This window comes from Charadrius vociferus, unplaced genomic scaffold (assembly GCF_000708025.1).
Source record: "Charadrius vociferus isolate BGI_N301 unplaced genomic scaffold, ASM70802v2 scaffold2, whole genome shotgun sequence".
NCBI classification, from domain to species: domain Eukaryota; kingdom Metazoa; phylum Chordata; class Aves; order Charadriiformes; family Charadriidae; genus Charadrius; species Charadrius vociferus.
Window position 1 is genome coordinate 8156444 of NW_009647595.1, and position 16347 is coordinate 8172790.

The 16347-nt window shown below is 36.8% G+C and overlaps 1 protein-coding gene across 1 annotated transcript in view; it reads left to right on the plus strand.

Moving 5' to 3' along the window:
* PHF20L1 (PHD finger protein 20-like 1) overlaps positions 1-16347 on the plus strand; it is a 55127-nt gene that overhangs the window by 7737 nt on the left and 31043 nt on the right. Inside the window, exons 2-7 of the mRNA XM_009881020.1 lie at positions 728-899; positions 1058-1142; positions 1934-2022; positions 8255-8462; positions 9098-9223; positions 14660-14742. Of these exons, the coding sequence (XP_009879322.1) occupies positions 728-899; positions 1058-1142; positions 1934-2022; positions 8255-8462; positions 9098-9223; positions 14660-14742 (763 nt within the window). The remainder of the gene's footprint in view (positions 1-727; positions 900-1057; positions 1143-1933; positions 2023-8254; positions 8463-9097; positions 9224-14659; positions 14743-16347) is intronic.

The window sequence follows — 16347 nt, forward strand, 5'->3', positions numbered from 1 at the left end:
TATCTATATCTATGACACACCCAAAATTAGATCCTAAGACTGGATCTGGTTGCAGCTCGGTCCTGATTATATGTGCCCAGTAGAACTAATGTTTGAGAGTAAAATCCACATGTTAATTTAGACTGACATATTTATTTTAGTGCACGTGCAGTAACAGAGATGACTATGAAAAAATAGTTACTATGAATCAAATTTAATGGCAGTGAAATTGTGGAATTTGATCTATCAATTAATAAGCCACTTAGATTAAGTAAGAATGTTCTCTTGACTCTGGGTTTGATTAGTTGCGTGGATTTATCTGGAATCAATGGTATAGTTTGAAACATTTCATAAGATAAAAGTAATTAATGTGCTTCTGAAACCATTTTATATCCTTCCCATCCCCAAGCAAGTTAAACCTCTTACAAGATTTTGCTTTAAAGAAACGCAGGTTTTAAAACTGATAAGCACGATCTTCTAATGCCAGTTTCTGGCAGTCTTGGTCTGGGAGTCTGAGGTGTAAATTTGTGTATAATCATCTGTATCACTGATGTGTATAGATAACTCTTAAAAATAAGTGTTATCCTACTATCATTTTAATAACTTCTTCTTTTTCAGACTTGGAGATTTTGCAATACAAGGTGCCAGTATAACTTTCTGAATGGTCATGTAAGCACCGTTTGTTGTATGCAAGAAAATAACCCTGGAAAAAGCTTTGGCATTTATCACTTCACATTTATCATTCAAGGTATCCATCTCGTATTGAGAAAATAGATTATGAAGAGGGGAAGATGTTAGTCCATTTTGAACGTTGGAGTCATCGCTACGATGAGTGGATTTACTGGGACAGCAACAGGTTGCGACCCTTGGAAAGACCAGCGTTAAGGAAAGAGGGGCTGAAAGATGATGAAGAATTTGTTGTAAGTAGCACATTTATTTTGTCTTTGGCTTTTTTTTTTTTTTGTAAACGGTGCTACTTAGTTCCCTGCATTAAATCTCTTTAGCATTTAATGTTTAATTCTTTTTAGGAAAAAATCTAAATGATTAAAATATTAATGACTAAATTTGTCTAAAATAGGATTTTAAACCTGGAGAAGAAGTCCTAGCTCGTTGGACAGACTGTCGATATTACCCTGCAAAGATTGAAGCAATTAATAAAGAAGGTATGTATTCATGTATGGTCCATTCGTGAGGACTCTTTCCATATGCTGTGCTGTAGCTGTAGTCTGCTTAAAAAATTGACATGCATATAAAGTTTTCCTCCCTGCCTAAATATTAAGTGAAAATGTTTCTATTCTGTCAAACTTAGTAAGAAGTTTGTCTTTTATCTGTGTGAAATTAAACAATTGTAATTTCTCCTGGAAGACAGAAACCTTAATGTTTCCTCAGTGATGAGAAGAGTATCTTGTGCACGGTGTTATGCGTATTTTCTACTATTGTTGGTTTGGGCTAGTGATACATTTAAATTTGTGTAATTGTTTTAGGAATGGTAGGTCTTTTGAAATTTCTGTTGAAATTGAAGAAAAACGATGGAAATAGGGAAATAAAGAAACAATTTAGATGCAGTACTTCACAGTGGGGTGATATTTTTTAATGAACATAAGTAGAAGTTAGTTTTTACTGTAGTTTAGAGCAAATGAGGATTTGATTGTGAATTTGTTTCCCTGTTGTGGCAACTTAAATATTACATAATTCTTCCAATGAATTATGAGCAAAAATGACACGGTAGCTTAAACATGCTTGAAATTTTCCAAGTGGACAAAGAGCAACTATATAAAAGCAGGGTTTTATTGAGGCTGTCATTTATTTTTCTTAAAATTTTTGGTCTTGACTGTAGGTAACACCTATTTACTTTGTTCATATAGCCTACAAAAACACATTGCTAAAGCTTTCGTAGTAACAAGGTGTGTTTGTTTCTTAACTACTCGTAGTGATTACATCAATCCTTTTCTAGGAACTTTCACAGTACAGTTCTATGATGGTGTTATTAGATGTCTTAAGAGGATGCATATCAAATCTATGCCAGAGGATGCAAAAGGGCAGGTAAGAATACTTTAGGTATCTTTGTTAGGTTTTATATTGACTATTTTTTTAATATCTTTAATAAATGTCATTTAGCACAACTAGCTTTAGATTACAGTCTTTACTTTAGGTTCTGCACGGCCTTGCTTCACCAGTTTTATGGATGATGCCCCAGAGTGTGCTGCTCAAGTAGTCTTGCTGCTACCTGAAATGTCTAGCTGCCACACATTCCATTGCCGACTAATCTGTTCCCAGAGTTTTGTCTTGCAGTGTTTATAAAACCAGGGGCATCCAGAGACTTTTCCTTCTGGTGTCCTTTCAGAAAATAGTTGAGCTTGTCAGTAGTCTGTGCTGGCGATCGATTTATTTATTCCTCGCCCCATCTCTTTTGTTTGCTACTGTTGTAGCTTTTTGCCCACGTTCTTATTAATGTGACTGTTCTGTGGGGGTTTTCTCCCCTGTATCAGAACTTCTGGGGATTCAGACAGATAAGTATTTCTTTATCTCTGATAATGTCCAGTTGCTGTTAAAGAAGAGATGCTGAGTAGAAATAGAGGAAGGCTGTGAAGTAGAGATCATTTAGTCACTAGGCATATCTTTACTTGCAAAAGAAAAACAACATTGAAAACTGTTACATGCTTTCAATGGAAATACCATTGCATTTATCTTGCATGGTAACTGTATTCTCACAGTTAATGAGGAATTACTCCACTGAAATTATTAAAGACTGGGTGACAAGAAATGTGAAAAAAACTGTTCTTATTTGCTCCCAGTTTTCTTTAGAATACTCTTTCTAATTTGGCAAATGAAATCCAAGTATTTCATAATTACTATTGTAACCACACAGATCATGACGAGGGCAGATGGATAAGCGAAAAGGCTTGAAAACGTTTCTGTATCCTGGCCTCCAGGTTATGGGTAGCTGTATACTGGGATTGATCATCTGTGCAAAAAACACAGGCAACACTGCGCTATTTAAACTATGTTTCCTTAACGAGATTAAACTGAAATCCGTAGTTGCGCTAACACTGGCTTCTTGCTGCAGTTTTACAGTAACTCTGCTGAACTAGAACGTAATATTTCAAACTATTTTCAGTATGACAGTAAGTTAGGAAGCTGGAGTATTTCATTTAACTTCATAAAAAGGAAATCATGGGTAATGTGGTTGTGACTGAACTGAAACAGCCCTTCTGTGACAACGTAAAGTACCTTACTCGGTCCTGTGCTTTTTCTAGGGAGCTATGTTGTGTCTACTCTTGAGTTACTACTCTTAGGCCACAGGCATCTTCAGCTTAAACAAAAATAGTAAATCCATTTCTGAGCAACCATTTTGATGTTCAGACATGCTTGGTGGCAGTTCAGCTCATCTAGTATTTCTAATTTTTCTCAGTAGTTGAGAGTTATGGAGTCAGTCTCATGCATCTCAGGGGCTGAACATAGGTGGCTTCAATGAAGTCTTGAGAAAGAATAAGGGGACCAAATTTATACTTTGAGATGAATTTAAGCATTTTTAAGTTGTCTTGCAGCAAGAACAACGCTAATTATGCTTTCTATAATGCTAATTGATATTAGTCTTAGAATTTCATTTTGCAAAATAGTTAGGCATGAAGTTCTGAAGCTTTCAAAGGCGAAGATACTTTTTCTGCAACATCTCCTACATCATTATGCTGTGGCAAAATGTTTGTTTTTCAAAATATTTTTGTGGTTTTTAGGAATAAAAATGTGATCTAAGATTTGGCTTGAAAATCAGTTGTCTGAAACTGAGCTTTCTACAATCCTGTAACTCAAATGAATGTTTTGAGATTTTTTGCATTATTTATTTTATAAGAAGACACTTACTAAAAATTATATAAATACTAAAAAAACCCCAAGAATATAACTTGATTTGAAAAATAGTGGAGTTGGCAGATCCAAAACTTCATGCTTAATTTAAACCTATGTCTTGGTTTTGTCTGTTTCCAAAGAAAAAACACATTTCAAGAGATGAGTGTAAGCTTAAGATACTTCAAGTTCTAGGGCATTAGCAAATTTAACAAATGTAAGATCTGTTTGGAAGTTGTGCGTTAAGCCTGCAGAATTTGAATTACATCGAGAAAGACAGATCTAGACTAGTTTAGTTAATTCTTTGATTTGAGCTTAGTGTGTCTTAAAGGAAGAGATTGTAAACACTGTAAAGCTCAAACTATTTTTGAGTTGCAGCAGAATTGTGTTTTAATAAGACTCAGCTGTGAGGGTGGAAAGGCAAAATTTTTAAAGGGTGGAAAATACTTGTGTGGTTCAATGCAATGGAACTATAGGTTAGGTTGCTCTGCACATAAGCGCAAATTAATTGAAATCACAGAAATCTGGCTAACGTAGTACAGAGAAAATAAAAAAGGATGGGGATATTGAGACTGCCCTTGTGAGAGCACATATGAAGTATTTGGATAACTTACTTTTTCTGTTTCATGTTTTTTGTTTTATCTTCGATATAATTAGGCGCGCGAGAGGGAGCAGATAGCGCCGGAGCTGAGATTAGTGACGGAAATCGAACCAAAAGAAGTGAGTTTTGAGGAGGGTTTTGAAGGAGAGGGAGGGGACTTGGCACACAGGAAGAGGAAGCTGAGGAAAAAGCATGGATTTGCGATTGGGACAGAGGAAAAAAGAAGATGTGACAGGAGACAATGTGAGCCAAGATGTAGGTGGGGCAGACTGTTTAGAATTGAAAGGTGAGGGTAAGGATTCCAGGCTTGATGTGGAATCAGCCAGTCCATAGACTGATGTTTTATGTATGTGTATGTATGAATGTGTGGGCATTGGGAGTTGTGATGTGTCAGGAGAGGAAAAACTTCTTTAGTACTGTAGAGAAGCAAAAAGGTGGTAATTGTAGGCAGGTGAAGGGAGAACGATGTGTGTGTGAATTCTGGTATTGGCACAAGGGTTGGTTTTTAGAACTGATTCTGGGTTTTGCCTTCCTACTGTTGCAGGTTTAAGCTTATGCAAAGGAATATTTTAAAATACAAGTGGTTTAGCCAATTGATGTATAAGGCTATTGGGTAATTTCTACTAACATATTTCTTGATCGTGCAATTTCCTGTGTTTTGATTTAGTGAATCTAATTAGCATAATGACGGTTTTCCTCAATAGTGATAAAGTAATGTTTTGTCTTCTAACTACCATGTCCCATTACTTCTCTCCTGTCAAATTTCTCAGCTTACTTGAAAGATGAATTTTAGTAAGAATAAGAAAACAGGGAAATATATGTTATTTTAAAGCTATATATATGTACATGAGAAACTTACACTGGGGCGAGATACTGTGGGAAGTGGGAAATCGGGCTGGATGGTGTGGAGTAACTGGTGCAGGGTTACAAAACCACAGCCAATAGAGCGACAATGTCAGGACATGAGGGACAAATAGAGAGAACTTCTCTTAGGAGGATTTTGCTTTTAGTTTATTAATATGGGATGTGTTCATATTTGGGCCCTTGGCTTTGTGTATACTGAATGCTCTGGGGAGAAGTCCTGCTGTTAAAGATTTGCTAGTAATTTCTCGGATATCTATGACATTTAGTGTCCTGCTATTATGGTTGACAGAGTAGATATTTTACAACGGCCCTGAGAATTCCATTTCAGAATTCATTGTGTTTTAGGCTTCCACTGTTATTCTCCCATCTTTTGTTAAATTTTTCTAAAAATTCTGATAAAAGCACCAGCGCATGTTTTTAAAGGAAGAGTTCCTGTGCTCTTCAAAAGAAATATAATCACATTAGCATCTTAGATACAAAATAGTTCTCACATATCAGGAGCTGTGCAGCTGAGCAATCACTCTGCAGGGGTTCAAGGTTAAAAAGCAGGAATTACTTGTGTCACTTCAGTGACTATATATGTACGCTGGAGCCAGAATAAAAACAGACCCACAGAGTTTCTGGCCAATTCAGAATCACAGAATTGTTGCAGTTGGAAGGGACCTCTTGATAATCTTGTCCATCTCCCTGCTCAAGGTTCTCTTCACTGAGTTTGAATTCATGTGTTACTCTAGAAAAAAAAAAGTATAACTATCACCATAATGAATGTCTCTCTGCTCTGGCTTCTGAATGTTTAACCTTTGTTTCCTTCATTGTTACATGTATCCTGCTACCCTTTGTAAGCTCTGTGTCTTAAGGAAAGTATCCAAACAATGAAATAAAATGCAAACAAAAAAACCCCTTCATCTTGCACCAGAACAGCTACCGTTAGAACAGGCTACTTAGTTCATTGCGGTCCTTGAAGCTCGATATCTTTGGAAAGCTTCTGATTTCAGGGTGCTTAGCTTGCCTGAAAACTAAAATGCTGTTCAGAAGCTGTTTTGATGCAGGCTGCCCTTCCTTTGCTTCCCACTTTTATGGTAAGATCCAAGCTCCAGCCATGTTACTGATCCTCTTCATCCCTTGGCCAGGGTACAGTGTAAGACTTCTACTCTCAGGTCTCCTAACTCCTCACCAGCACAAATAGCTCAATCCTCTTTTTGTCCTGCTGGATGGGCAAGGCTCTGGATGGACTGGAGCTAATGTGTGTGCTCGTTTTGGCTGGCCAAAAAAGAGGTATGTGTGTTTTTGATTGACTATGCAGCTGGCATTTAGACACGCTCGTTGTGGCTGGCACGTCACCAAATGGCCTTGGTAGTTGCCTGTTGTGTAAGCATTGCCAAAGCGCTTCCAAACTCTCCTGCTGCTAGCTAGACTGAGTATATGCATCTTGCGTTGACAGTTTGGATACAGAACACTTCATCTTAGGGGAGTCAAAACTGTTGGCGTTTTAAAGTACGTAGCTTGGTGCACTGTAGAAGCATAACCTATGGAAAACAGATTTAAAAGTACTCAGCTATAGAAAAGGAAAAGCATAATACGAGAAAGTAATGCTTTGTATTTTGTGTTATGCTTTTCTCTTACATCAAAGGAGGCAAATAAACCTCAGTAGGACAAAAATTGGAAAGACTTATAATACATAATGAGTGAGGGAAAAGCTGCGTTGAAACAAGATTTATAAAATCAAGACACTTTAGGTACCTCACATGATAACATAACAACAAGGAAACAGTCCAGAATAAAATATAGTCTGTTCACAGTTGGGGGGAAAAAAAAGTATTACTATTTGTAAAAACTAGACTATTTATGAAACTAGACAAAAAAATAGTCTGTATCATAGCTTTTTTATATGTGGTAGTACAAATCTGCAAATACTCTTGTAGCCAAGTTGCCATGTAGTAAATTAATTGTTGTTCAAAACACTCAGTTGCTTAATTTTACTGCTGAAGGTTGAACATTGCTATTGGGTTTTATATCACATGTAACTTCTCCATGAAAATATTCTGTACCTTGATGTTAAAGAAAATTTAAAAAAATACTTTAGTAAAAAGGATCAAGTTTAATTTTTTGCAATCAGATTGATCCCTGACATTCAGGAGACGTAAGGCAGGAGTCTGATCGCTCCGAACTAGTGGAAAGAGCTTGTCTCAGCCTTGGAAGTATTTAGTTCTCTCTGTTGACTTACAGGTGGCTAGACTTTGTCTACGTGCCAAGGAGTAGATGAATTAGGGCTGTATGTTCTGTTGTTCACTCCTTGGATGTTTCTGTATGATCAAATAAGTCATTATCCAAAATGGCACTTCTGTTACCTTAAATGTGGATTGTGAAATTCAGTCATGTTATAGAGCGCTTTATTGAAATTATTGAATGAAACGTGTAATGTGCAATATGAAAAGAGTGCTATCTGTACTTATTCTAGAAACACAGATATAATTCAAAAAGAGTTGTCCCTGCTTTATCAATTTAATTCAGGAAGAACTCTGCCCAATCATGCAGCTGACTGGACCATGCTTTGAGTCGATTGTAGTTTTGAATAATAGTTAAATTTGAGCAACAATGGAATTGATGTATTTCACAGCCGGAAGGGTAAGAAAACAGTCAGTGTTCTGGGTTTGGGAGCTCCTGGGTTTCTAAAGCTAGGACACATAAAATAGATAGCAGGGAACGCGTGCAGCCAGAATTCTATACGTAGTGTGCTTTTGAAGGTTTTTTCTTTTTGCTTTTTATCCATGTGGCATACTGATAGTACTTCAAGTTTATTTAGGCAACTTGGGAAACTCATTTTAGCACTCTTTGAGTAGTAACCATAAAAATAAATTCAACTGCTCTTGAATGTTTCTAGATAAACTTTCACTGGGTTTATAAGTATGTTTTGTTTGAATCTCGGGCACTTTTTAATACTTACTTACCATGTTTTCCTTTTTGGAGGATTGGATAGCTTTGGTCAAAGCCGCTGCTGCAGCAGCGGCCAAGAACAAAGCAGGAAGTAAACCTAGAACCAGCGCAAACAGCAATAAAGATAAAGAGGACAGAAAATGGCTAAAAGTTCCTTCAAAAAAGGAAGAAACCTCAACCTCTGCAATCATGCAGGAAGTCCAAAAAAAGGAAGAGGAGCCTACATCTAGTGACACATTTGGTAAAAAATTCTATACAAGATAAAATAGGTTTTTCTGTAATGTTGAAGTAGAATTCTTGATGTTAATTTTGCAGTTAAATAAGAACTAGTATTTTTGGAGGAAGATGTCTCATTTGCTATTGTGATAACTTAGTGATACATAACATCAGAAACAATTTTTATCACTTCAGTCAGAATTTACTGCTTGTGCAAAACTTCTAACTAGCTCTAAAAAGAGTGGAATACAGGTGGGTTTTTTTTAATGACTTCATTGTATACTTTTGTTCATATTCCTGCTTCTTCTATTATCTGTGAGATCATCTCTGATTCTGTTATAAGAAAAAATATTCCAGTATGGATGATATATCCATATTCAGGGATGTTTGAAACTATTTCTCGTTTGACAAGAATTTGTTTGCAATAGTCTTTAATACTACATTTCTCATAATGAGTAAAAGCTAGAAATTTTGAGGTAATCTGCATCTAATGCATCAGTGTGTGTAATAATAAATCTTAAGAATGTGTCATTTTCATTTTTAATAGAATTTTAAAGTTACTTTACTGCAGTATTCTAATAGCAGTGCTGAAATACTTGAGTATTTTGGGTGTATTTATGAAATGTGAGTTTATTAGATTTCTCTTCTGTTTAAAAGTAGGATTTCCTGTAGTGGATGTTCCAAAGATGGCCTTTGTGCAGGCAGAAAGCACGCTATCACACAAGAGGAAAAGTAATCTAGGCAACTCATTTCAGGCCAAGAGAGCTCGTCTTAACAAGATCACTGGTAAAATGCTTTTTTTAATTATTGACATTTTTCCTTTTTAATGTAGTGAAATATACGTGCTTACATATAAGGTACTAAAGTAGCTTGACAAAAGCACATTCATGGCCAGGTATTCACTACAGTCTTTTACTTGGAATCTATAAATGGTAATAAAACCTACCTTGTTCAGGAATTCAGAAGATGGTCTCGGACTTGACTTGGTCTTTTTAGCTTTCTAGGAATGTAACCATCCTGAACTGATGACTTTCTTGAGTATATTTTAACTCCAGCTGCACAATTTTCTTCATTATCGAGTGAATTTGGGGTTTGTACAAATTCATAACATGGTCATGAGTTATGTACCACCACTGCAAATTAAAGCGTTTGTTAGCTGTGGAAAAACTAAATGTTTTGTCATAGTTTGTCATAAAGTAAAACTGTTGCTGAAAAGAGTTTACAGTATGTCATTTAAAAGTATACAAGCCTAGCTACAAATTGAAGCAATGAAGATCTAAAAAGGCTTTTTTTGGTGTGTAAAGTGTTCATTCCCTACATTTATTACTCAGAGGTATTAATGGAAAACAAGTTTACAGCTATAGAGTACATTTTATACAACAGGAAATGGAATAATAGATAATCGGTTTTATCTTTAAAAGTTGCGTTTTATTCCAAAACTTAATAGAAATTTACTTAATTGTGGAAAAATTATTTCAATTTGTATCCTCCCTACCCTGTGCCTCCCAATAAGCAAATTGTGTTGCCAGCATGATCCTGTCAGTATTTAGGATGAGGTAATATGTTTGTATGTGTGTTGGGAAAGTATCAGGTGCTTTTCATAATCTGGGTGGAAAAAAAAATTGGGAAGTCTCCCCCTTTAACAGAGGGGCCTTTGGACAGACAGTAAGATGGAAATGCCTTCCACTCATTCTTCTAGTAAATATTGTGCCTGAAGTCTGACAAACTTTTGTGTGTTACAGATAAGAGGGGATTTTTGTTTGTTTGTTGTAGTAGATGGTGTATGTTTGTTCATACAAAAAGTCTTACTTGTTTCTATAAGGTAAAAAGAACCTGATTTACTAAACTGTGTGATGAGGGGTTTTGGTGTGGTTTTTTTTTTTTTTTCCAGACTTGTTTTGGCTGATCTAACCTTTCATAGGTCAGCAGTGGAGGATGTTAGTAATTTTTCTTATGAGTGTGGTTCCATTTCAGTCTCTCAATCAGTACTTCAATGTAAAGGAGAAAATAAACGAAATGGGCCAGTGCGGCACATGATATGAAGGAAGCAGTCTTTAGAAAAACCCATCTTGTGCCTCCAGGATTTTCTTTCCTGGAAGGCTTCTTATTTGATACTGCGTTTACTTAACAGATGTCTGATTTATCAGCCTCATTTCTACTGTCCTTTGCCCATACTGCATACACCCTCAGTTAAGTCCCAATTTAATTGCTGTCATGAGCAGTAGAGTTAAGACGTATACTACTGATATATATTTACAGAGCCCTGTTATTTCTTTCCTATAGCAATTAGTAGCAGAAGATACCAAAACCAGCTGAAAAACCTATACCTCTAAGAAATTGTATTTTTCTGTGCTTGTGAATAGATTCTCCTTTCCTAATGAGCTTTGTGAGAATAATAGCAGTTGGGTGGGCTCATATGGACTGAACTGAATAATCAGAAAACATAATGTTGCAGCCATTGACTTCATTATCATTCTAAAAACAGTGTTTGTCTCTGTCTGTGAAAGCATACTCCGCTAGGAGAGAATGTGTTACCATTCAGTGAAAGTGAATTAATACTTTTAATTGCAAGATGAAATCTTTCATGCTTGGTAGTTGCTTTGTGTAACTGTTGTCAAATTAACACACTTCTGCAACTCATACTGTAGTAGAGTTTTTATTGTTGCATGTAATAGAATAGTTTGAAAATGTAACTCCTGATGATCAAACTTTGTTGCGGGTGGAGTGATGCAATTCACTCAGAGAGAAACAGCAATATATTTATTGATAGAAAACGGGGATTTAACAAAGTTTATTAAATGTGACAGTGGTTTAATGAGATTTGATGGCAAGGTACACTTGATTATATACTGCATAGAGGACAGGGTCAGACAGAGCTGTCAGGGAGACCCTCCTGTTGAGTCACGAGGTTCAGAGAGGACTCCCTGGCTTTCCAAACTCCTCGGAGAGGCGTCTGGGTGCAGCTGGATCCAATCCTAGTCCCGGACTTGGTCAATGGTTTATGTCTAAAGGATTGTACGTGCATAATCAATCTAAGATATAGTCTTAGTGAAGCTTCAAAGTTTACCGTGCTATTAGTCACTCACTGAGGATCTGTTATGGCAAGGAATCTCTGAAACTCAAGGAATAACCTTGAGAGCTGTCCCTACTGAAGGGGAGATCCTGGTGTGCAGCCTACTGCTGTGCAGGAAGGCTAAAAGAGTTATTGGGCTGTTCACTGTGTATGGGGGTAAGATGATTGACTCGTGGTCATATATGCATACTGACCATAGATGTTAGTTTCTTCAAAATTTGGCTTGGGTTGGACATTGACCAGCACTGTGGTTAGGTGGGAACATTGCCATAAATTAGCCCAGGGCTGTTGTGTTTCCCCCAAATCCCCTTTGACCAGATGCATCCATCATGACTGGCACTGGTAGGGTTGTAGGAAAAGGTCAGGTTGGGTGGGGGGAACACACCGTCACACTCTTGCTCTGGGCTTATTTTTTCTGCTTGAAAAACTTGTAAATTGTCATGTCTGTCTCCGGCATGAGCTTTTAGATTTGAAGGAAGGTTGGGAGTCATGCTGGTGTATCCATCAGAATGCTTACAAAAGAATTGTAAAGCATTATAGCTGTTAGGAAAATGTTCATTTACCAAGGAGAGCAGGGGAAGGACTTTTTACTAGGTCATGTAGTGACAGGACGAGGGGGAATGGATACAAACTGGAAGAGGGCAGGTTTGGATTAAACATTAGGAAGAAGTTTTTCACTTTGAGGGTTGTAAGGCACTGGAGCAGGTTGCCCAGAGAGGTTGTTGAGGCCCCATCCCTGGAGGTGTTCAAGGCCAGGCTGGACGTCACCTTGGGCAACCATGGCAGGGGTTTGGAACTCGATGATCTTCAAGGTCCTTTCCAACCTAAACCATTCTATGATTCTAAGTGTCTTATGGCTGTTTTGGGGAAATAGAGCACAGAAGGTGGTTGTAGGAGGCTGTCTGAAGGAAACTGTTTTCTGGATTTCAGTTCAGTATTTGTTGCAGAAGGTTCTCCTTGTCTGCCACAAGGGCCACAGGTGCATCTGGTGTCTTTGCTCACCACTCAACAAAAGAAAGTTGTTCCTTTGTTCCTTTTTCTTCTGCTACAGTCACTGGGGGAAGTTGTATTTCCTGAAGGATATCTCCTGCTAAGCATGGATTAATGTCATCTTCCAATTAATTTTTTGCCTCTGTGGGAATGCTTGCTTCTACATAGCCTACTGCAGCGTTGGTACCTAAAAGAATAGATAACATCTGCAGCAAGCTTCCAGAACAAACCACTTCTGGTTCACTATGCCACCCCATGCTTTTTATCTCTTACGTGCTGTTACTGACAGGGGGTGGTGAATCTGTAGTCCTGCTGCTGTAATAGCTTGTGGAGTTGTTTTGTCTTTTCTACAGGCATGGTAATTGGTTAGAAGGATACTTAATGGGGTAGAGAAGGAGGAAATATTCACGTCTGACAGAATCTAGGTTCGTTTCTTGGCTTTACTTTCTGAGCACTGAGCGTCTAGGTAGAAATAAAAATCATAGAGTCATAAAATGGTTTGGGTAGGAAGGGACCTTTAAAGATCATCTAATCCAGTCCCGCTGCCAAGGGTTGCTCAAGGCCCCATCCAACCTGACCTTGAACATGGTCAGTCATGAGGCATCCACCACTTCTCTGGGCAGCCTGTGGTTTGTAGAACCACAAAAGCTGCCTTATAGACTGTTGTTTACAATTTAAAACTCTACTTCACTTACTTTTGAAAATTATTTTATGTTTTTCATTGTATATGCATGGTTGTCAATATAAAAAACATTACTAATTTTGCAACTTGATTTGAACAGGGTAATTTGAGTCAGAAAGGTTTATTTAGGTCCATGAAACTTAAATCTTTTCTGAAGCCTAATGCAGAATTAAAATCTTTCCTGATAATTTATTTGTGTTAATATAATAGGGCTAAGTTTCTGCTTTTCGGTTAACCTATTTAGCTGTAAGATCAGTTAGTTTTCACCTCTTGTTATGGATGTGGTGTTCTGAAAAAGTTCATTTAAAACACCACTACTTTCCGGTAAACTGAAGCATAACTTAATGTAAAGAGTAAATGGAAAAAAAGCACCTATTATTTACTCTGGAATGCTGAAATGTGGTAGCTCTCTAGCAAAATACCACACTGTTTTTCGTGTGCATGTTTTTTGTTGGGTTTTTTTATGTCCTAACCACTTCCTGAGAGCCCAGGCTTCACTAATTTATAATTCCTTGGGCATTGTGCACTGTAAATTAATTTTGTGCATATCTATTTTTTCATGGAATGCAATAGGAACGTCCTGTGGATCTGTCAGCTTAAGTTATTTTTGAGGACTTAAACTCTCCACCCCATATATTGACGTACCCAGGATTATAATAGTAACTTTTATTCAAATTTGTGTTTTTCTGGTTTTATCAATTCTGCTTTGTCTTATGGCATAGAACATTTCTTTCTTTGCATACTTAGGTAATTGAAGTTACTGTGTAAAGCAGAACTGAAGCTATTGCTGTCTGCTTAGCCAACAAAAAGCTTCCTCATATTTATGTTGCCCTGTCTTCTACAGATTTTTTTTTTTTTTTAGTGATATTGTATATGTATATTAGTAGTGATATTGTATATGAGTTCATGAATGAAGTGACATATTCAGATGTATTTGCTCCCAATACGGTTTTGTTGTTGAGGTAATTTGGGAGCTCCACTGTTGAGAATATTCATTTGGAAATGAAATCCCTTGTTTTATTCTGTCTGAGAAAGGTTTGTGCGTGTTAGAGTTAAGAAGTAGTAATACAACTTCTGATGGGAATTTATAAAGACTGGAAAGGGGAGAGATAAAGGTTTGTAAATAATTTTGCTCTCTCAATTTACTTAAGTATTGTAGACTTGGTTTTAAAGCCCAAGTGCTTGGGCCTTGAAAGGATGGTGAGACATTACTTCACAATTGATTATCTGATTTTTATCTTGTTAGTAGAAATGCCAGAGAAGAACCTTTTGTGAAAGGGCACTGTCATAGGAATGTTCTTTAACTTTTTGTTTCTTCTAACTTCAAGTGTTCAGCTTTGTGTGGAATCGGTTCAGAGAGAATTATGTTGTAGATATAAGCAGTTCATATTTCTTGTCTCACTGTTTTTCTTTATTTTCTCCAAATTCTTGTTGCAAGCTGCTTCTAACTAAAAATCTCTGCAATTTTTCTCCTAAGGTTTATTGGCATCCAAAGCTGTTGTTGCAGATGGTGCTGAAAAAAAGGAAGGCAACAAAGAAACAGCTCCAGTCCTGGAGCAGGTATGAAATGGTAGAGTTTGATTCTTTTGCAAGGTTCCCACTGGAGTGTGCCATGGAGATATAGTACCTACAACATTAAAATTTGCCCCTTCAGATATAATAGGGAACTGAAAATTGATGTTATGTTTACATTTCTGGCAGAGCCAGAAGTATGGAATTTAATTGTCTCTAAACACAGTGTTGACTTGAATTTCAGTAATGAGCTTTTATGTTAGAAAATGGAAAACAAAGAAAAATGTAGTCTCCATGCAACAAATGTGAGGAGACCAGTGTCCCAAGGTCCAGTTTCATAGCTGGAACCATGTGACTGGCTTAGGAAAAGGCCCTTACACAAATTTGATTTGTGTTTGAAACAGGGTTTTTGACATCAAGTAGAACTTCTTTTCAAAGAAGTCTCTTTTATATTGTAAGAATTTGGTGTTGTAGGCTTGTATGTGTTTTATGAAACGCTCAATGAGCCATACATTTTGCAAGGGTGTGTATTTTAATAAATACAAAAAAGAAACTTTTAAATAATGTTAAGGGTCTGATTTTTAAACCTGCATATTTGCAGGACCTGAAGGCTGCCATTTTATCTTTGGCTTATTCTATTGTGTTCAGGCATTGCTTGACTCCGAGTTGTGCATTATCTTGCATATTAAAAGGGCTGAATGCCTAAGCACGGTAAAGCAAGCTAAGGATGAACAGTAGTCTTGATTCAGGATGTTCTTCTTTTCCAATGTTTTGAATCAGAGCCTTAATGTAGTTTTAATACAGCTTTTTTGTATTCGTTTTCATTCTTCTTTAACAGCAGCATTTGAATGAAATAGCCTTGCTGCCCACGATTCTTAAAAGAATGCTTCTGTTCTTAAGCCCCGGCACACTCTATGAACAGTCCCTACCCCAAAATTTATTTGATATTTTGGTTGTACTGGTTCTTTAGAGCTGATATATAATTGCATTGCTGTGGTTTTTCCATTGACACCGCATTGGATGCGAGTTTTGTCAATGGAACACGATTTTCTGTTTTTAATGCTGTCACTGTAACGGCTAACGGAGCCACTACGGTGTCAATGCATTGACCGATATTTTGCATAAAGGTTTACAATGTATTGACATGACATTCCATTTCTCAAATTTTTGCATATTAAAGATGCTATGATTTTATTGCTACTGTGTGTGATATTTTCAATGTGCAAAAAACTGTGAAATGGCTTACAGCATGTTGTTTTTGGAAGAATCATTACAATGTAAATCTTATCATGCAGAATCCCATTACGGTGAATGGGACTTTGTGGTTTACATAGACTGTGTATGCAACAGTATAAACTACAGTGCATATTTACTAAAAACTTTTTGTTACTTCTTAGACTTAGTAACTCGGCTGTTTCTGTTTTATTGATTAGATATAAAAAAAAAGATGTCTCTGTCATTGTTTACATGCTAATGGTCTGAAAAACCTCATTTTTGGGAATACTAGTTAAGCTCCTTTAAAGAGGCATCTAAAATCCCAAATTGTCTTTTTCCTTCGCTTCCAGCTAAAACCAGAAACCTCACAAACACTTAAGTGAATAACTGTGGGGAGGAAAATTTGAGATTCAAGCTTTTTTTAATAATTTCCTGCTG